Genomic DNA, 22,560 nt, shown 5'->3' on the forward strand with positions numbered 1-22,560 from the left:
GAGCAGGGAAGGGGCAGAGAGAGAGGGAGACACAGAATCGGAAGCAGGCTCCAGGCTCCATCAGCACAGAGTCCAATGCAGGGCTCGAACTCACTGTGAGATCATGCCCTGGGCTGAAGTCGGACGCTCAACCGACTGAGCCACCCAGGCGCCCCAGGGCACCTAGTTTTCTTAACAATTGTAGCAGTAGAACCCCAAATATATAGTAATATATAGTAATATATTGTAGCAGGAGAGAAACATTTGTAGGAAAATCAGACCTGGCTCTGCCACTCACTAGCTGTGTGTTTACTTAGGCAGATTGCTTGACTTCTCTGGGCTTCCATTTAAACTGTAGAATGAAATTGATAACTTACCTCAGTAGGAATGGCATGGAAATACTATTGTTTCTTTTCCCACAGAATCATATTCTTGACACATTTACTTTTTATTGCCCACCATACACACATCACACACACACACACACACGCACACACACACACACACACACACACACACACACACAGAGTATTCTTCAAATGTTTTAGGAATCCCTCTCAGGTACATAAAATACAGGGCTGTACAATTATTCCACAATAACTGAACTATCCCACTCAAGCTGAATAGATGAGGATGCATTTTTAGATCAGTCACTATTCAACCTCTTCCTATTTATTATCAGAACTTCAGTTTTTCAGTAGATTCAGATAACAGGGAGCCTCTCACTGTCAGAACTCTTGGAATTCAGAAGCCAACAGACTTAAGTATTGTGGGGTTCTTGTTAGAATTAAACAGTCTTGAGACTTACATGCAAAAGTGCATATTGCCACAGACATCCATTTAAACATACTTACCGTGTGTATTAAGAGGTGGTATAGGAATAAATATTTATTTTTAAGTTTATTTATTTATTTTTGAGAGAAGGAGAGAGGGCACAAGTGGGGAAGGGGCAGAGAGAGAGAGGGAGACAGAATCTGAAGCAGGCTCTGAGATGCCTGCACAGAACCCGACACAGAGCTCGAACTCACGAACTGTGAGATCATGACCTGAGCTGAAGTTGAACACTTAAGCAATGAATCACCCAGGTGCCCCAACATCAAATTCTGTGTAAGATACAAATTGATGTTATATGTGGATTATACTTTATAATGGAAAAAGATAGGGTTGCCTGGGTGGCTCAGTTGGTTAAATGTCCAACTTCCGCTCAGGTCATGATCTCATGGTTCACGGGTTCAAGCTCGTGTCAAGCTCTCTCTTGTCACCACAGAGCCCGCTTCAGATCCTCTGCCCCTCTCCCACTTGCATGAGCATGTGTGCTGTCAAAAATAAATGAACATTTAGGGGCGCCTGGGTGGCCTATCAGTTAAGCATCCAACTCTTGATTTCAGCTCAGTTCATGATCTCACAGTTCATGAGTTCAAGCCCCACATCAGGCTCCACACTGGCAGTGCAGAGCCTGCTTGGGATTGTCTCTCTCCCTTTCTCTGCCCCTTCTCTCTCTCTCTGTCTCTGTCTCTGTCTCTCTCTTTCTTTCTATCTCTCAAAATAAATCTTAAAAAAAAAATTTTAATAAACATTTTTTAAAAATAGAAACAGTAAACAACATTTAAATTCTAATTTTGAGAAGCCAAAATGTTACTTTCTAATTAATCTATGATGCTATATTGTTCCAAACCCTTATTTTAACTTTTTCACACTTCCAAAGAATGTTTTAACAAACTTGCTGTCACCTTGAACACACAGGGCTTGTATTTTGACAAAACTTAATCACCTACCAGTCAGATCTCCCATAAGTTGATGTTATTTCTTTCCAGGGGGTCTGAGTCAAAAGTCTTGTAGTCTCAAAAAACTATCTTGTTGGTATACTAAAAGAAGATAAAGATCTAAGAGAGTGTTTCTTGCTAACCCAATTTTTCAAAGAAATTAATGCATAAACCAATTTATTATGTATATAAAAATTATCCAGCAAACTATGCATGTCAACAAATCAGGACATTTTCTCCTGTTATTTACTCTGAGAGGCAAATCAAATTATAATATGAAAGATGAGTAAGGGAGGTAGTTAAAAGAAGCAAGACTCATCCCATGGATTCAGGCAGGCGATGCTGCTGGTATTCCTCTTTAGGAGTCTTCATTTTCTGTATACCTATGGCTGACCAATGGATTTCCTCTTTCATTTGCCTTTTATATGAGTTCTTTAGACATATGCACATAATGTTCATAAATATGTAAATACAGTGATGTAGAGAGTCATGTAGTTATGAGAGAGGGTACAGGATGGCAGAGAGAGGGGGAGATAGAGAATCCCAAGCAGGCTGTGCACCAGCAGCACAGAGCCCAGTGTGGCATTCAGACTCACAGACCGTGATATCATGACCTGAGCCAAAATCAAGAACCAGTCTCTTAACCAAATGAGCCACCAGGTGTCCCAAGTCGTGTACATGATTTTTAATGCAGTATTTGTTTCCTTTTAAAAAGCCTAATCTTTGTTAATTTTTTTTCTTGTCTTATCATTTTCATGTGTGTGTATATACATTAAATCTTTCCCCTTTTTTTGCCACTACAATGTTGCCTTAAATAGTAAATGTGCATTAAATATATACTGATAGTTTTATTTCTATGGGCTTAATTCCTAGCAGTGGGATTGCTGAGTCAAAGAGTAAAGTGTATTATAGATTAGATATTTCCATATTGCTTCCTTGAAAAAGTGGAACACTTGACATTGCTACCCAGCAGGGTGTTGACCCAACTCAACTTCTCATGCTGTAGTAGTTTTAACCTTGTTAGTATTCTTGCTCTCTTCCAGTCCAGTCACCATATAGCAGCCAATTTGATCTTTTTAAAATGTAATTTGAATTATGTTCGTCCTGTCTTGAAAGTCCTTCAGTGACTTTCATTAGCACTTAGAATGAAATCAAATTTCTTAACCTGTCCGGTAAGGCATTCGTGATCTGGTCCATGCTTGCTTCTCCTACCTTGTCCCATACCACTCTCCCATCACTCCTTATGGTCCAAGTTCCTTATATCTTCCAAGCTCTTTCCCTCTTTTCTCTGTGTACAATCCTTCACTTTTCACTTGATGAATGTCCTGCTTTGATACTGTTTTAAAAATATTCCTGGGGTGGGGTGCTTGGGTGGCCCAGTTGGTTAAGTGTCTGACTTTGTCTCAGGTTGTGATCTCATGGTTTGTGAGTTTGAGCCCTGCATCAGGCCCTCTGCTCTCAGCACAGATCTTGCTTCAAATCCTCTGCCCCTTTCTCTCTGCCTCTCCCTCACTCCCACTCTCTCTCTCTTTCAAAAATAAAAAATAGGGGCGCCTGGGTGGCGCAGTCGGTTAAGCGTCCGACTTCAGCCAGGTCACGATCTCGCGGTCCAGGAGTTCGAGCCCCGCGTCCGGCTCTGGGCTGATGGCTCAGAGCCTGGAGCCTGTTTCAGATTCTGTGTCTCCCTCTCTCTCTGCCCCTCCCCCGTTCATGCTCTGTCTCTCTCTGTCCCAAAAATAAATAAACATTGAAAAAAAAATTTAAAAATAAATAAATAAATAAATAAATAAATAAATAAAAAATAAAATACATTTTAAAATGGGATTTTATTACTTTAACATTTTAGAGGATTTAATATATATATTTGGTAAACAAAAAATTTTTTTTTCAGAAAAAAGTAGGTTAAGGATTGCAGCAAAAATGACAAAAATTAGAATGTGTAAGTGGAGTGAGAAATTGAAGAACTTCATGGCACAGAACTACAGAAATTTGATGCATCATAAAGAAAATAGCATATTCGGGGCACCTGGGTGGCTCAGTCAGTTGAGTGTCCGGCTTCGGCTCAGGTCATGATCTCCGTCTGTGAGTTCGAGCCCCGCATCGGGCTCTGTGCTGATAGCTCAGAGCCTGGAGCCTGCTTCAGATTCTGTGTCCCCCTCTCTCTCTGCCCCTCCCCCACTCATGCTCTGTCTCTCTCTGTCTCAGAAGTAAATAAACATTAAAAAAAATTTAAAAAAAAGAAAATAACATTCAATTATGAAAACATGCTCTCCTTTAAAAAGTGATAAATTTAGAATATACCATTGATCGGGGTACGTGGGTGGCTCAGTCAGTTAAGTGGCCGACTAGGGCTCAGGTCATGACTAGCAGTTTTTGAGTTCAGGCCCTGCCTTGGGCTCTCTACTCTCCATGCAGAGCCGGCTTTGAATCCTCTGTCTTCCTCTTTCTGTGCCCCTTCTTCCACTCATATTCTCTCTGTCTCTGTCTCTGTCTCTGTCTCTCTCTCTCTCCCCCCCCTTCCCCTCTCCCCCTTTCCCCCTCTCCCCCTCTCTCTCTCCCTCTCTCCCTCTCAAAAATAACATTAAAAGGGGGAGGGGCGCCTGAGTGGCTCAGTCAGCTCAAGTCTCAGGGTTCATGGGTTGGAGCCCCACATCCGGCTCCCTGCTGAGAGCATGGAGCCAGCTTGGGATTCTTTTTCTCCCCCTCTCTCCCCCTCTCCCCCACTCAAATAAATAAACAAACAAACTTAAAAAAAAAAAACATACCAAGTTAAAAAGACCTTTTTGGGGCACCTGGGTGGCTTAGTTAAGTATCCGACTTCAGCTTAGGTCATGATCTCCTGGTCCGTGAGTTCAGACCCTGCATTGGGCTATATGCTGACAGCTCAGAGCCTGGACCCTGCTTCAGGTTCTGTGTCTCACACTCCCTCTACCCCTACCCGACTCATGTTTGCAAGTGCGCACGCGCTCTCTCTCTCTCTCTCTAATAAATGTTAAAAAGGAAAAAAATTTTTAAGAAGACCTTTTCCTTTAGAATGAGGGTGATAGAAAAACCAAGTAGATTTTCTCCGCTTTATATATACCATCTGTGTATATTATTTAATAAGCATTTATTGTGTACAGTATATGTGCCAAGTACCATGGTGGGCACTGCTCTCAGGCCCTGCCCTCAAGGAGTTTACATTCCTCAAGGGATATAAGCAATGGATTAGAAGCCTTGGAATTAAGAGTGGCTCAGTTGATGAAGTGTCCAACTCTTGATCTCAGCTCAGGTCTTGATCTCAGGGTGGTGAGTTTGGGCCCCACATTGGGCTTCACACTGGGTATGGAACTTACTTAAAAAAAAAGCCATGGAATTCCAGCTCCTTTTGAATATTTTCAAAATACTTCTTTCTAGCATAGATCATTGATATTTAAGGAACTTGTGTTTATAGAATTGTTTTGTGCTCTTTTAGGAAATTAATTCTGATCAGACTACCCAGGGCAACATCAGCAGTGACCGAGGAAAGAAAAGAACAGTAACCGCAGCTGGTGCAGAGAATATTCAACAAAAAACAGATGAGAAAGTAGATGAATCAGGACCACCTGCCCCTTCAAAACCCAGGAGAGGACGTCGACCGAAGTCTGAATCTCAGGGCAATGCAACCAAAAATGATGATATAAATAAACCTCTTGGCAAAGGAAGAAAGAGAGCTGCAGTCAGTCAAGAAAGCCCTGGGGGTCTGGAAGCAGGTAATGCCAAAGCACCCAAACTGCAAGACATAGCCAAAAAGGCAACACCAGCAGAGAGACAAATTGACTTACAAAGGTAATGTACACCATTCTTTCTGAACTTTGAGTTTAGACATTTTATTTTATTCTTAGTATGTGCCAATCACCCCCAAACACCTAGGCACTTGGGAATGAAAACTGCCCTTGGTTTTCCTGAGTAGGTTATAATGGCATTTGCTTTTACCTCATAACCTCCAGGATACCAATTTGAAGAGAGATCTCCTTTTTCCCTTTGGTTATTTTTTTTAAATTATTTTTGGGGCACCTGGGTGGCTCGGTCAGTTGGGCTGCCAACTTCGGCTCAGGTCATGATCTCGCGGTCCGTGAGTTTGAGCCCCGCATCGGGCTCTATGCTGACAGCTCAGAGCCTGGAGCCTGTTTCAGATTCTGTGTCTCCCTCTCTCTCTGCCCCTCTCCTGCTGGCGCTCTGTCTCTCTCTGTCTCAAAAATAAACGTTAAAAAAAAAATTATTTTTATCTTTTTTTTTTTTTAATGTTTATTTTATTTTTGAGAGAGAGAGAGCATGTGCATGAGGGGGTGGGAGACAGAAGATCCAAAGCAGGCTGCACACTGACAGCAGAGAGCTCGATGTGGCGCTTGAACCTACGAACCGTGAGATGACCTGAGCCAAAGTTGATGGTTTGGTTTTTTTTTATAAGTTTATTTATTTTGAGAGAGAGAGAAACAGTGTGAGTGGGGGAGGGGTGGAGAGAGAGACAGAGACTCTCAAGCAGGCTCTCTGCTGCTAGCACAGAGCCTGAGGCTGGGCTTGAACGCACAAAACCATGAGATTGTGGCCTGGACCAAAATCAAGAGTCAGACACACCAGCGCTTTTTTTTTTTTTTTTTTTTTTTTTTAATGTTTATTTATTTTGAGAGAGAGAGTGTGTGGGCAGGGGTGGGAGGACTGGCAGAGAGAGAGGGAAAGAGGGAGAATCCCAAGTAGGCTCCATACCCAGCCAGATGCAGGGCTCAGTCTTATCACCAAGAGATCGTAACCTGAGCCAAAATCAAGAATTGGATGCTTAATGGACTAAGCCAACCAGGTATACCTCCTTTGATTAATTTTTAATTAGGATATCATGTTTTAATATTTCTTGTTAGCAAGGACAATATTAAGTTTTGCTTGGTATCCTTCACATAACTACATGGGCTTTACTTAATATAAAGGGCTGCCTTTTGGGTAAAAAAAGTCTCAGAATGGAGAAGACAGAAGTCATGACACACAAACAGGTATTTCCTGCTCTTTAATTCCTCTTGTTACAATTAATTTTAATGTAAGTCAACAACTTACCTTTTCCTTCACTTTCCACTGAAACAACCTCACTCTCACTGAAACAGCTGTTCATCTTTGCTCATTCTTGGGCTGGGACTTCAGCTTTTCTCCCCTGTAATGGTGGTGTTTCAGGTGGAGTTCCAAAAGTTGGCTCCTTTCATATTTGGTGTCCTGTTAGAACTTAGCCCTACCCCCCTTCTTTTTTCCTTGTATACTGGTACCTAACTCAGCTCCCCTTGAATTAGACTGTAAGCTTCTTAATTCCTTCTAGGAAAGAAACAGTTTTGATCATCTCAGGATACCCTACCATCCTGCTTCAGTATTTTCATAAAGTACCGTATTGCCTGCAGCATGTGTGTTTACAAGTACATTTTTTAAGTTACCATTCATGAAATTTGAAGTTTGGAGCTGTTAAATTTTCCTATATTTTATCTGCCTCTAGATAGCATCTCATAGTAGCAGATCCAGGCCCAAACCCAATCTAAGTAATGAGTGTTTCTCCTACTCCTTTTTAGTTTTATGGACTAATAAATACAGTAATGAAAGATACTGGGGGCAAATTTAGCATTTTTCTCCTCAGATCTGCACCTTTGACCTAGAACATGTTTATAACCTCAGCCTCCTCTTTGTCATCAGTAAGACAGTATAATAATACGTTCTTCAAAGGACTGTCCTAAAAATTAAATAGATTAATAAGCATAAAGTACTTAGCAAAGTGCCTTTCATAGTGAGTAAATGCCCAGTAATTGTTGTAACCATTTTTAATTATTTAATTCTAGTTTCTCTGTCCCTTACTATACTTTTCAATCATACAAAAGTTGAACAGTTTCCCTCAAGATTGCCAAGAGTTTTCTGAAGGGTTTCTGAAATTCTGTTCTAGCTGTTCCATTACACTGTGATGTGATCATCACACACAGGCCACTTGAGCCACCTGACTTACCTGTCATTAACTATCCTTTTGCCTTCTAACCAAAACATCCAGGTACATATTTAGTCCCTGAAAACACTGTCAGTAGCATCCAGACCTTGTCTCTGATTAGGGCATTATAAAACCCATTGCTACACGTTTGCTGCACCATGTGTGCCCCAACATCATTAAAAAAACCAACAAAAATGGCTTATTTGCCAGAGACTGGTCTTGATTTAAAAATAGTATTGAGGGGCGCCTGGGTGGCGCAGTCGGTTAAGCGTCCGACTTCAGCCAGGTCACGATCTCGCGGTCCGTGAGTTCGAGCCCCGCGTCAGGCTCTGGGCTGATGGCTCGGAGCCTGGAGCCTGTTTCCGATTCTGTGTCTCCCTCTCTCTCTGCCCCTCCCCCGTTCATGCTCTGTCTCTCTCTGTCCCAAAAATAAATAAACGTTGAAAAAAAAAAATTAAAAAAAAAATAGTATTGAGCCTTATTCAAAAACTAAAAATGTCTTGAGTGATAAAGCACCTTAGAAATCTCAAGTATGCTGGTTAGTAGGTCACAGGGGGCATGTGTTAGCCAAAACACAGAGTTCTGTGATGATTCTGTATTCTCAGTGAAGTTAGATGGTTAAATTAGATATTCATGATAACATTGTACTGTTAATTCAGTACAATAGATCAAGTATTTTGCATACATATTTCAGAAGCTTCTGATTGAACTGTTCACACTAACTTAGCAAAATATCGAAGTGCATTCTGAAACATTCTCCCAAGCTTCCTTTTATCTTTTCCTAAACCTAATACACAACTCTGTCCTTATATTCTGGCATTATGACTTAAGCTTGGAATCCTGATGTACTCTTCAGTGAAACCAAACTTACTCCAGAAACTAAAGTGCTCATGATGCCCTCTTGCACAGAATTGAATCCCTTATAGGCCCATCAGTATTGCTCCTGATACTTCTCATTTGTTCTTTTAACAAATACTTAAAAGTGATAAGCATCATGCTGGGTGTTGGCAATACAAATGTATCCAATATGGATAGGTTCTTGCCCTCAAAGAGTTGATTTCCTTAGCTTGTCAACTCCAGAAGAGAACAGAAAACTTTCACATTCGGTCTGTTGACTGACACAGTAAAAAGTATAAGAGTTTTTTGGTTTTTTGTGTTTTGTTTTTTTTTTTTTAGTTTACTACATAAAACAATGAAATTCCAACACGTGCTACAATGTAGGTGAACCTTGAGGACATTAGCTAAGTGAAATAAGCCAGACCCCAAAGGACAAATACTGTACGATTCCATTTACATGAGGTATCTAGAACCATCACATCCATAGAGACAAAAAGAGTGGTGGTTGCCAGGGAGGAGGAAGAGGGAGTAAGTAGGCATTAGTGTTCAGTGTACAGAGTTTCATTTGGGGAAGATGAAAACATTCTAGAAATGAAAGGCTGTGATCGTACAGCAGTGTGAATATACTTAATGCCATTGAACTGTGTACCTAAAGATGGTAAAAATGGCAAGTGTTACATCATAAAAATTTTACAATAAAAAAATTGCTATATAGGAATAATGATAGATAACACTAAATAGTACTGATTATGAGCCAGGCTCATTTCTAAGCTCTTTGTTAACCTTTTAAATCTTTAGAACACCTCTATGTGGTAAGTATTATCATCATTCCTAGGTTACAAGGAGAGGAAACCCGGACATAGAGGCTCCATGTAGCTTTTGGTGTCTTTGTTTATATAAATAATGGAGCCAGGATTAAACCCAGTGTCACTCCAGAGTTTGTAACTACCGTGCTATATTGTACTTCTAAGGTAAAATTAAGTCTTAGTTCTAAGGCATTACGTATACATACAAAACTTGTATAACAGAGTGCTTTAAAATACTTGCATATTGGAGCACCTGGGAGGCTAAGTCATCAGTTAAGTGTCTGACTCTTGATTTCAGCTCAGGTCATGAACCCAGGGTCATGGGATGGAGCCCCACATCAGGGCTCAGGGGCTCAGGGTGGGATTCATTCTCTCTGTCTCTCTCTCCCTCTCCCCACCCCCCCCCCAAATAAAAATAATTTTTAAAAAATGTAAAAATCTGTGAGAGCAGGGGCTCCTGGATGGCTCAGTTGGTTAAGCATCCAACTCTTGATCTCAGCTCAAGTCTTGAGTTTGTGGGTTCAAGCCCCTTGTTGGACTCCACACTGGGCATAGAGCCTTACTTAGACTTTTTTTTATCTGTGAGAGCAGCCAGGAAGATACTGAAGACTCAGAGCTAGTACACGGAAGCTTCCTGAAGGCGCAGCAGGCAGCTTGTAGAGGATTCTTTGGTATCACATTATTAAGTTTGTATATTATAACAAATTAATAATCTCTAAGAATCAATCACTTAAGCGTTACCTTTATAAAACATATATTTAGTGGAATATAAGTAAACAACTCACTTATCTTTCTCTCCCAAGTTTGGAATCATTGAGAAGGAGAAATAGTCTTAATCCTAATATGGCTGATTACAACATGGAAATCACAGGCCAGGTGGCTACTAATGTCTTGGCTCTAAATTGAACAACCACAAACCAACCAGAATGGCTCTTTTTGGAGGCAAAAAACAAATCTAGGAGAGGACAAGCCCAGCACGCTGAGCTCCTCCCACCTCACCGCCCCTCACCTATTAGATGGGTTTTTCCTCTGAAGGAGGAGTTAGGTGAGAGGAGAAGCTCTTGCTTCCAGATATCAGAATGTCTCTCCTTATTAGGGCAATAGGAGTGGTGGGGATTCAACTCCTCTAATCTCTTAACAGAATTAAGCTAAATCTTTCTCCTTGTTTTTTAGTTATACTAAAATGTAAGTTCACCCAGTTCAAAAGTCAGAACTTCGCTGCTTATAAATTCATTTTGCCATAGTGTCCAGTAACTTTTCTTCTGTAATACCATTTTGAAATAATACTAATAGCAAATTAGTTATTTCACTTTTTTTTTAATGTTTATTTTAGAGAGACAGCGAGTGCGAGCACAAGCAGGGGAGGGGGAGAGAGAGGGGAAGAGACAAAGAACCCCAAGCAGGCTCCGCACTGTCAGCACAGAGCCTAGCCCGGGGCTGGAACTCACAAACCACAAGGTGGTGACCTGAACTAAAGTCGGCCGCTTAACCGACTGAGCCACCCAGGTGCCCCTTGCAGTTATTTCAAATAAATAGCTCTTATTGTTTTATTATTGTAAACAAATCCACCACTGAGTAGCAGCACCTAATGACTAAAAATGAAAATTTTTTCATTGGTATTTTGTGTTTATATAGTTTATAGAAAGATTTCTTAAAACAAGCCTCAAGTGAAACATGGAAAAAAAATTGAGATTTTTAGATAGTAACTATAGAAATGAAATAATTCTGGTTTGGCTTATTTTCCTGTTTACATCTTTTCTAACTTTGCTTTCTTCTACTCCCATCCCCAAGGTAAAAGAAAACTCATTTGCAAAGGGAGAAAATGAAGGCCAAACAGAAGCAGACTCCAGCTTCTGCAAAAACTTGGATTCAAAATGTCCCTGAACAGAAAATGAAGTTAACTTCAGAACACACTTTCTGCCTTGAAAACTGAAACTATTACTTCCTTTTCACATGACCACAAGTCCTTTGATGGAAATGTACAGCAGAAACTCTTGAGAGAGAGGCTAAAAGCAACTCTATCCTACCCTCCCCTCAGACTTTTCTTAGGAGAAGTCAATAATTAAGCAAATTGCTTAACACTTGGTTCCAGTTCCTGCATATCTGGAGTTTAAAGGCATAATACACCATTAATTTCCATGCTGCAGTTTTTATTTTAAAGAAAGTAACAGGATGTCCTTACACTGACACTGAAAATTCATCAATTTTAGAGCCAGGAATTCCCGTGTTACACAAGAAAAAAAATAGAAGTCTACTGAATTAATTTTTTAGAAGAAAAGAAATCAGATTAAATATTTCTTTGTTTTTCCTTTTGGAAACTTTTATGTATAATTCTTTCTGCCTGCCTACTTTTCTGCAAAAATGAGATGTACAGATTTCAGTTCCCTGCTATGAAAAGTGATGTGGTGGCAATTTTATAAATGTTGCTTTCTGATTTTTATCAGAGTGAGAAAATAATTAAAATTATTATTGATTTCATATCACTTCATATTTTGATTTCCCCTCCATTTTAGTTTAATATAATTTGCAATAAATGTACATATTGTTGTTTGTTTCATAAAGCATATCACTTTAAAATGGTTTTTACTCCTGTGATTATGTTGGAATATTTGGAATTTTAAAGGAGTAAAGACTGCCCAGCATTTGGTTTTATAATGTTTGTCACCAGATTTTTATTATTGATGTAAAGAAAAAGTCAATTTTTTAAAATAGTTGGACTTTGGCAGCTTTGTAAGGAAAGTTGGAAGTGTTCAGGATTGCTATCAATTTTCAGCATTGTGCTGTTGGGAAATAAGTATTTTGCTTTTGTCTGCCGGTCTGGGCTCAGTTTTTATGTTTATTTTAGAAGACGACTGTTGCATCAATATATTGTTTCTTGGCATATTGTTCAGCATAGGTAGTGTGTGCACTCTTTGTGTACACATCATCATATTTAAGTTTTTGCATAAAATAAATGCTTCTAGATGTCATACGGTAGTCTTTTTTAATCTTTTTATCATATTGTGAGTTTCTTTTTATGTGAAAGGGCTAAAGTCATAAAGAAACAACATGTTACAGTCAACTCTCCATTATCTATATAAAAGTGACTATGCCTCAGGTTTTGAATTTTGCAGTCATAATTTAAATCAAAATAACGAAGGCAAGTATACTACAAGAGCTAACTCAGGAGGAACTTGAAATTTGTCCTTTCTCACACGCAGAGTTGTAGCTGCCCCCCATTCTGTACTTCAGGCTCTTTCCCGGAGCCCTAACTGAATGTGTTCATTTGGTTTCCTTGCACATTCCTAGTGAGGGTTAGAGGATGTTAAACGACATTTGCATTAGAACTTGGTCTTGATAGCCTCTGAGGGATGTGCAACAGTGTCAAAAAAAGAATGATTATGTTAAATGTGAGATTTGCTGGTAATAAATGTCACTTATGATCTCCTAGATAATCAAGAGTTGGCTGTATATTGACCCAGTGAAAGATGGGTCATTCTTTCAAATATGCATGTACACACATTTAGGTATCGGATGATGGTTAGGGAACAATGGATACAAGTGATAGAAAACAGTATCTTTTAAAAGGGCAGGAAAAGCCCTCTCTTCCTTATTGCCTCTTCATAACCCTTTAGAAGGAAAGTATAAAATACTGCCTCCAACATGCTGAATATCTATGCATAAGCATCAGAGAAGTCCCTCAAGGAAACAGTGGACATGTATGTTTAGTAAGATTTTAAAGTGCTCTTAGCATCAGACAACTTGATTCTTAAGGCCACCAATCATATCACCAATAAAAAGCACACTGGTAGGGACCTTCTTTCTCCTTTTGATTACTCAGCATCACAGCCGACAAGATTATCTAGTGTTACTTCATATTTAACATAATGTAGCAGAACTACCTGCATCTGTTTGTGGCTGCTTAGATTTTTGCAGGAGAGGAGTTAGCTAAAAGGATCTGGTCCACAGGTGTATGTAAATGCCCCCCCCCCCCCAATTTCATAATGTGATGCAAGCAAGTGTCTGGCACTAAGGGAAGGGAGAATAGGATGGTAAGATTCAGATGCTAGGGGAGGGACATATAAGGGACATTTGTCAGTTTTCCTTTGAAAAAGGAAAGAGTTAAATCCCTTAGGAATTTGATATTCACATCTCAGAGAAACACAACACAAAGTGCAGACTTATATTTGAGAATTAATGTTAACCCTTTGTGTCTAGTTTGAAGCTTCTTGTATTTGTCTAAAACTACAAGCCAGAATTTTGTATCTCCTTTGATAAAAAGTGTGTATAATGTAAAGTAGTTTTGCATATTCTTGTGCTGCACATGGGCTGAATTTTTAAAAAATTTTTTAAAGACTTGAAGCAGAACCTTGTAATTTGTGTAAATGATGAGTGTAAAATCCTACCATAAAATGCTAAAAATATGCATTGTTTCAAATAAAACCAAGAAATGCAGCATTATATAGTAGTGTGGAACCCTGAATATTCATGTACCCCCTGGTATGTCACAAGCTGATAAAATATCTTTGCATATTTTCTGTTTGGATTCTGGAGTCTGCATATCCTTACAAGAAATCGAATGTAATCATAACGAAATCAAATCAAACCTCCTGGCTACATACTCTGATCTGACCTACAGTGACTGAGGGAGAACATAATAGATGATAAATTCTGATAGACATTTGGGAAACTTTAGAAGTTGCTTTTTAACTTTTAAAAGTGGCCTTCCATTTATACTATGATACATCTATTGCAAATTTTGGACATGCACATTAAGGACTACTTGAGAACAAGCAGATTACATTAATGTATCTGGAATAAAATGCCTGGTTCTGTATTTTACTCTCAGATTATCATTCTACACTTTGATATTTGCATTGTCAAGACTTTTCTGTCTGCACCATTCATACGGATAAACTGTAAAAACTACTGGAGACCAACAAGTCTCTTAACAGCCTGACAATAGGCTTTGCTGCCTGCCTCATAATGATGGCATTGCTCACAAGAAGTTAAAAGTTGGCTATAAACCAGCAACAGTGTAGATCAACGGAAGCAAGTGTGCATAATCACACACCTCCTCAGCCTAGAAACCAGAGTTCTACATTTTTACTTCCATATCAGTAATAAACCTTTATTTCATGTCTTATTTGAAAGGCCAACAGGAACGTGTACAAGGTCTCATTTCTAAGGAATCTGGGCCAGGCTGGTGATTGGGATTTCTATTTGGGGGTATTTCTCAAATAACATTTATCAATATTGATTGTCAACTTACAGCATTTCCTCCTTTTTGTTCTCTAGTGACTCCTAGGAAAGACCATGCATTCTAAATAAGAGCCATTCCTTTTAGAAAACAGCACTGTATCCATTCTCCTGGGAGAAGCTTGGAAAACAATCAGTGGGGTCATTTATACATGTAAGGAGTAAGGTCCAAGTCTGGAAGCCAGTAAGAAAATTAAAGGATAAGTGGTAGCGATTTTCCTCATTATAGGTATTTGTTTAATCTGTCCAGACTAGGCACAATGCCAGAGACTGACATTAAAAACACTAAGTTGCGGGCCTTAGAAGGACTAGCAATATAAAGCAAATAGCACAACACAGGCAGATATGACTGCTTCAGGTCATTGTCTGGACTTCAGAGCCCTGATAGATGCTGTAGAAGCAGAAAATCTCTACCTTTTCAATAGAAGTGTAATTCTGAGAAGTATTAGGAGACGTAGGTTCCTAAAAAAGTGGGCAAAGCAAACCTCGGCCTCAGGATGAGCTGGATCTGATGCAGGGGTGGCTCTCCACGTTGAGAACCTCCTGGGCAGATGTGATCTTAAGGGAGGACAAACCCACCACTGGGGAAGGACCAGAAAGAAGCCTGCTATTTCAGCAGTGCAAACACACCTTGAGCACTTGCCATGAGTGAATCATTACTCCATCTGCAAACTCTGGAAGACCTGGTCCCAGTTCCCAAACTTGCTCACCCACTGTCCTGAATGCACTCCCTTCCCAAGCAAATTTGAGTGTGCTGGCAATTCCTGTGCCTTCTTTGCACAAACTATGTATACAAAGCTCTTTCCAAGAACTGAATTCTGGTGGAGACCCAAGCATGTCCCCTTGAAGCACCCCTTTTAGTTTTGATCTCAGCCTTTTTTAGAAAAGACTCACCCTGGTAGCCATACACCCCCCTCTCCCCATCCCAAAAAAGTTCCTGTGACCATTTTCCTCAAAAAGGTTTGGCAATTTTGCCATCTGGTTTCACCTGGCTTACAATGGAGTATACCCTTCAAGAGAAAGTTCAGCCTCAAAACGCAAGAGGACCCTGCCCTTTTGCAACCTACCTCAGACTAAGAACTGAAAGGCAAAAGACTGTACCCCTAGAACTACCTTACTTGTAACCATTTTACACAGGTTTATTTTTTTTAATTATTTATTTTGAGAGAGACAGCACAAGGGCAGGGGGAGGGGCAGAGAGAATCCAAGCAGGCTCCACACTGTCAGCACAGAGACAGACACAGAGCTCCAACTCATGAACCCACAAGATCACGACCTGAGCCAAACCAAGAGTCAGATGCTTAACCAACTGTGCCACAAGACGCCCCATTTTAAATGTCACATGTAGAATAGGTCCAGGAGGTAAGTAAGGGTTTGCATTTATTGACCATCTGGCATTGGCAGCTTGGTCTGCCCATGGAATCATAATTATGAACAGCAGGGCCCCTTTTTAGAAACCATAGCTCACTGGGATCAAAACTAGGCAGATCCCATTGCTTTCTCTGTCTCCAAAAATACAACTAGAATCTTGTACTGATCACAAGGCATCCACCATGCCCTAGTAGTCAAGCAGGTCCCAGTCTCCAAGGCTGAGTCAGAGGAAAACTTTTTTTTAATTTTTTTTAATGTTTATTTATTTTTGAAGGAGAGAGAGACAGACTGTGAGTGGGGGAGGGGCAGAGAAAGAGGGAGACACAGAATCTGAAGCAGGCTCCACGCTCTGAGCTGTCAGCACAGAGCCCGACACGGGGCTCGAACTCACGAACTGCGAGATCATGACCTGAGCTGAAGTCGGATGTTCAACTGACTGAGCCACCCAGGTGCCCCCAGAGGAAAACTTTTTAACAAAGATTTTATAAACCAAATATTACATCATCTCTACTCTCTTGCTGATTGCACCTTTTCGTGACAATGACAACATAAATGGCTTTAACAAAGTGTTTGTTGTCCAAAAACCTGATCTTCACTGATGCATTTCTATCTTACTGATAATTTTGGCATTTTGTTTTGAGAGTGACAACTACCTAAATATTACAGTCCAATGGAAGGATGAAGGAATTACAAATATCCATAACAATGAGTGGAGACAGGAAGAAAGCCATTGTGTAAACATGGCCTTTACGGCCATGGCCATTTGGCTTTGAGGAGAATAGGGTTCTGAATGTGGGAAGGAAGAGATTAGAAGGATTTCTGCCTGAGTTCACTTCCATTTTAATATCCCTGCTTATGATTAATATTTTTCAGCAATAATAGCTGAGCAAAGAGGCTCAGAAAGGGCTGCCATTGCAACTAGAATCTTTGCCCCTTAGGAAAGCTGAATCATGAGAGCATGGATTGCTGAGAGGCAAAGAAAACATGCTCTGTAAATTCAGGCAGGAACCCTACAAGGCTTGGGTTGAGTACCTCACAAGAGCAACAAGGTAGCGACAAAGTGGTGATGGAAATGTGCCTTAAAGTAATGCAGGGGGTGGGGGGCCAGGGTGGCTCAGTCCATTAAGCATCAGACTCTTTAAATATATTTTTTAATGTTTATTTTTAAGAGAGAGAGAGAGATAGAGCATAAGTGGGGGAGAGGCAGAGAGAGAGGAAGACATGATCTGAAGCAGGCTTCAAGCTCTGAGCTGTCAGCACAGAACCTGACATGGGACTCAAACTCACGAACCGTGAGATCATGACCTGAGCCAAAGTCTGACGCTTAACGGACTAAGCCACCCAGGTGCCCCAAGCATTAAGACTCTTAATTTTGGCTCAGCATGATCTCATGGTTCTTGAGTTCGAGCCCTTCATTGGCTCTGCACTGACAACACAAAGCCTGCTTGGGATTCTCTCTCCCTCTCTCTGGCCCTCCCCAGCTTGTACACATGCACACACTCTCATAAATAAACTTTAAGAAAAAAATAGTAATAATGCAGGGACACCTGGGTGGCTCAATTGATCAAGCATCTGACTCGATCTCAGCTCAGGTCTTGATCTCAGTGTCGTGAGTTCAAGCCCTGTGTTGGTCTCCTGGGCTCTGTGCTGAGCATGAAGCCTACTTAAAAAAAAATGCAGAGGTAAGGAAGGCAAACCTGGCTCTGCTGGAGAATGGGGTTCCTCAGAAGTATTACCACCTCTCCTAGATACTCAGAAGGGCAAGTGTTCCAAGGGAAGCCCAGTCAAGGAACTCTAGAGGCTATGAAGGGGACTTGTACTGTAGGATCTCAGCCTGGCACACATGCCTTCTTTTGTGTTGGAACTGGTTGTGTAGAGGAAACCAGAATGTTTTCCTAGTTAGGAAAGCACCACTGAAATGCTTCTCATTTTCCTCATTTTCTTTCCTTCCTGAGGCAAGGATAAGTTAGGTTTCTTGAAAATGGCCACTAAGCACTTCCTACCCTAACCATCAGATCACAGACTGCTGGTCCTTGATTGCCTAGTCTCACCTGGCTCTGTTTTAACTATAAAGAAAATGAGGCACAGAAGAAATTTGTTCTACCGAAGATCTATCCCACACTCAAAGCTAATGAAAATAACTTTTATCAAAGCTTAGCCACTGTAGGGGCACCTGGGTGGCTCAGTTGGTTGAGCATCCAACTTTTTTTTTTATGTTTATTTCTTTTTTGAGAGTGGGGAAGGAGCAGAGAGAGAGAGAGGGAGTCACAGAATCTGAAGCAGGCTCAGCCATCGCCAAGGCATCCAAGTCATCAGCACAGATGCCCGACATGGGGCTCAAACTCACAAACTGCAAGATCATGTCCTGAGCCAAAGTCGGACACTTAACCGACTGAGCCACCCAGGCGCCCCAAGCATCTGACTCTTAATTTCAGCTCTTGTCTTCATCTCATGGTTCATGGGATCAAGCCCTGTGTCAGGTTCTGCGCTGACAGTGCAGAGCCTGCTTGGGAGTCTATCTTTCTCCCTCTCTCTCTGCCCCTCACCCGCTGTCTCCCTCAAAAAAAAATAAACCTAAAAAAAAAAAAAAAGCTTAGGGTGCCTGGGTGGCTCAGTTGGTTGAGCATCCATCTGACTTTGGCTCAGGTCATAATCTTATGGTTAGTGAGTTCAGGCCCCACATCAGGCTAGCTGCTGTCAGAGCACAGCCTGCTTGGGATCCTCTGTTCCCCACTCTCTGCCCCTCCCCCGCTTATGCTCTCTCTCAAAAATAAACATTTAAGAAAAAAAAAGGTTAGCACTGTACATATACCAGTATATTTAATCTTCATAATAAGCCCATAAATCATCTACTATGTTCATCTCTATTTTACACATGCCATTGAAGCTCAGAGAACTTAAACAATAAGCCCAAGTCTCCTCAGCAAGAATGGGGCAGTTTAAAACCAGGAGTTTGGGCGCCTCGGTGGCTCAGTCAGTTAAATGTCTGACTCGGTTTCGGCCCAGGTCACGATCTCACGGTTCCTGAATTCTTCGTAAGTTCAAGCCCCATGTAGGGCTCTACATGCTGACAGTGCAGAGCCTGGCTGGGATTCTCTCTCTCCCCCTCTCTCTGCCCCTCCTTCACCTGTGCGCATTCTCTCACTCTCAAATTAAATTTTTTAAAAAGTAACAAAAAATTAAGGTATAAAAAAATGGAATCAGGAGTTTAAACCCAAACAGTCTGACTACATAACTCAGTGACTTGTTTTTTAAAGTAAACCCTGTGCTCATTGTGGGGCTTGAACTTACAACCCCTAGATCAAGAGTTGCATGCTCTGCCACCTGAGCCAGCCAGGTGCCCCTCAGTGCTTCTGGCTTAGGCTTTTCCACCAGATTACTGAGAGGCCGACAGTGGCTCTGAAACTTGATGGTGACTGAAATATGGGCAAGAAAGGAAACAGATAATGAATATAAGACAGTGGGGAGAAGTTGAGATGAGACTACCTATTGGATTCCATTGCCTCCATGTACATCTTCAGCAAACAATATCATGCATAAATGAAGATAAACATGACTCCATCAGCTGGTGAATGGATAAACAAAATTTGATGTATACATGTATATCAAATATATAAACAAAATGTATATATACAATGGACTACTAAAAATAAAAAAGAAGAAAATACTAATCATGCTACAACATAGATGAATCCCAGAAACATTATGCTAAGTGAAAAAAGCCAGACACAAAGAACTACATATCATATGCTTCCATTTATATGAAATATCCAGAGAAGGCAAATCTATAGACACAGAAAATAGAACAGTAGTTGCCTGAGGCTAGGGCTAAGAGGTAGAGCAACAAATAACTGTAAATGTGCCCATGGGATTTTATCAGAGTGATGGAAATGTACTAAAACTGGATTATAGTGAGGGTTGCACAACTCAATAAATTTACTAAAAACCACTGAATTATATACTTAAGATAATTTATACCTCGATAAAGTTTAAGAAAAATGAGACATGGGCATCTGGCTAGCTCAGTCAGCATGTGACTCTTGATCTCGGAGTCATGAGTTTGAGCCCCATATTGGGTGTAGAGGTCACTTAAAAGAAAAAAAAAAAAGATGAGACATCTTCCAAAAAATATTTAACTATGCAAAACAATGCAGTATCTACTTAAGTACCAGACTATAAAATCCACATCATGTCAAAAACACCATTATTAAAAAACAAAACACACCACAACTAATAATAATTGAATTTACAGGCAAAGCGCTCTTCCCATCAGTGAGCTCCACTCATCACAGGGTTACTTGCTGGAGTCAGTCTGGTTCTCAGCTAGGCAGATCTGGAAACCACTTTCTCCATCATGGCCATGGCCACAGGTGACCTTATTAACCAAAGACACAAAAGACTGTGTAAACCAGAGCCCAACACATTCATCATGACTGGTCAGTTCCTTCTGAGTTTCTGTCCTTATGAAATATCAGAGAACTCACTTGTGCATGCTCTGTCCACACATGGAGGAAAGGCCACCTAAGGACACAGTGAGAAGATCCAGGAAGAGAGGCCTCACTAGAAAATGGATCTGCTAGTAGACCATCCAAGGGGGGGTGCCTGGGTGGCTCAGTCAGTTAAGCATCTGCCTTTGGATCAGGTCATGATCTCATGGTTCGCAAGTTCGAACCCCGCATTGGTGTCTCTGCTAACAGCAAGGAGCTTGCTTTGGATCCTCTCTCCCCTTCTCTCTCTCCCCTTCCCCTGGTCCTGTTCTCTGTCTCTCTCAAAAAATAAACATTTAAAAAAGAAAGAAAGAAAAGAAAAGAAAAGAAAGCCCTAAGGGATGGCTTCCTTGGTGATCGTGACCTCTCCCCCGCAGTAGGAGCCTCTACCAGTCTGGTTCCAGGATGGTTTTCTGCCCCTTCCCCATGGAACAGGGATTTCTTTTTCTTTCCCCAACCTTATCTGATCTTCACCTATACACTGAGGTAGACAGTTGCTTTCCTTCCCCAGCAGCTACAAGTTTTGTTATAGAAGAGTCCAGGGCTTGGTTTCTTTTGCACAGCAATAGCTGCTCACCTTCCTAGGCCTTCACTACCAAGAAAGGTTTGTCTCTGGGCTCCACCTGTGCTCAGTAGTCCTTGTGAGTGTTAATGAATGACCATGTAGAAGCACCTGAGTAGATGAAAACTCCCCTTGTGCCTGAGGCACTTTTGTTTAGATTTCAGGCCATATGGTTACTTCAATTCTCTGATGGGTTCAAGAAAATTTATGACTTTGTAGATTATCTAGCTTTTTCTTTCTTTTTTTTTTTAATGTTTATTATATTAAGAATTTATTATATTTTTTTATTTTAGAGAGAGAGAGTTGCAAGCAGCGGAGAAGGGCAGAGGAGGAGAGAGAATCTTAAGCAGGCTCCACAATCAGCCCAGAGGCCAACACAGGGCTCAATTCCATGACCCTGGGCCCATTACCTGAGCTGAAATCATGAGTTGGGATGCTTAACTGACTGAGCCACCCAGGTGTCCCTGGCTTTTTCGTGTTAGGGTGGTAAACACCCTCTTTAAGGCTTTCTTCACATTCTAGGCAAAAGACAGAAGCTCCTAGATTCAAAATAATCAGATAAACTGATAAGCCTCATTTACTTCAGCTTTGTCATTCTTTATGAAAATTTGGGGAGTTTGTGTGTTTGAATTTTTCTCTACTGAAATTGCCAGAATCAATCCTGAAAAGCAAAAACACTGACAGTATTGCAATTTCTGGAATATACTGTGACATGGGACTTTCTGAAATTTTGACACACATTAACTTTAAACTTTCTATTTAAGACCTTTCCAGGGCGCCTGGGTGGCTCAGTCAGTTCAGCGTCTGACTTCAGCTCAGGTCATGATCTCGCAGTCCGTGAGTTTAAACCCCACGTCAGGCTCTGTGCTGACAGCTCAGAGCCTGGAGCCTGTTTCAGATTCTGCGTATCCCTCTCTCTTTGACCCTCTCGCGTTCGTGCTGTCTCAAAAATAAATAAACGTTAAAAAAAATTATATTTAAGACTTTTCCTACAATTTGTTGATCTCTTTGCAATACTTTTCAAAAATTAAAATAGTGTTCTTCACTTAACTAGTGAGTGAGAATAAATGACAAATCTGGGGATAGCCACTTTTTGAACATAAAAAATTGTGACAGTATCATTAATAAATTTGAAGGACTTAATGCTCAAAAAACAGAAATTTAGGGGCACCTGGGTGGCTCAGTTGGTTAAGTGTCTGACTTCAGCTCAGGTCATGAACTCTGTTCCTGAATTCAAGCCCCGTGTCAGGCTCTGTGCTGACAGCTTGGAACCTGGAGCCTGTTTTAAATTCGGTGTTTCCCTCTCTCTCTCTCTGCCCCTCCCTCACTTGCACTCTCTCTCAGAAATAAACATTAAAAAAAAAATTGAGAGAGAACTTCAGAGAAAATGGCAGAGTAGGAGGCTCCTCAGCTCACCTTGTTCCGCAGCTACACCTAGATAACACCCACGTCAGTGTAAATAACCCAGAAGATGAACTGAAGATGGGCAGAACACATTCAGCACAGCTAAATGTAAAGAGGCCACATCAAAGAGAGTAGGAAGGGTGGAAAC

At 40.8% G+C, this 22,560-nt stretch overlaps 1 protein-coding gene across 1 annotated transcript in view; it reads left to right on the forward strand.

Moving 5' to 3' along the window:
• The window catches only part of PDS5A (PDS5 cohesin associated factor A), a 141,533-nt gene extending 127,743 nt beyond the window's left edge, over nucleotides 1–13,790 (forward strand). Inside the window, exons 32-33 of the mRNA XM_043553187.1 lie at nucleotides 5,197–5,552; nucleotides 11,144–13,790. Coding sequence (XP_043409122.1) covers nucleotides 5,197–5,552; nucleotide 11,144 — 357 coding nt within the window. The 3' untranslated portion in view covers nucleotides 11,145–13,790. The remainder of the gene's footprint in view (nucleotides 1–5,196; nucleotides 5,553–11,143) is intronic.
• The last annotated feature ends 8,770 nt before the right edge of the window (nucleotides 13,791–22,560 follow it).

The sequence above is a fragment of the Prionailurus bengalensis genome, chromosome B1 (assembly GCF_016509475.1).
Source record: "Prionailurus bengalensis isolate Pbe53 chromosome B1, Fcat_Pben_1.1_paternal_pri, whole genome shotgun sequence".
NCBI lineage: Eukaryota > Metazoa > Chordata > Mammalia > Carnivora > Felidae > Prionailurus > Prionailurus bengalensis.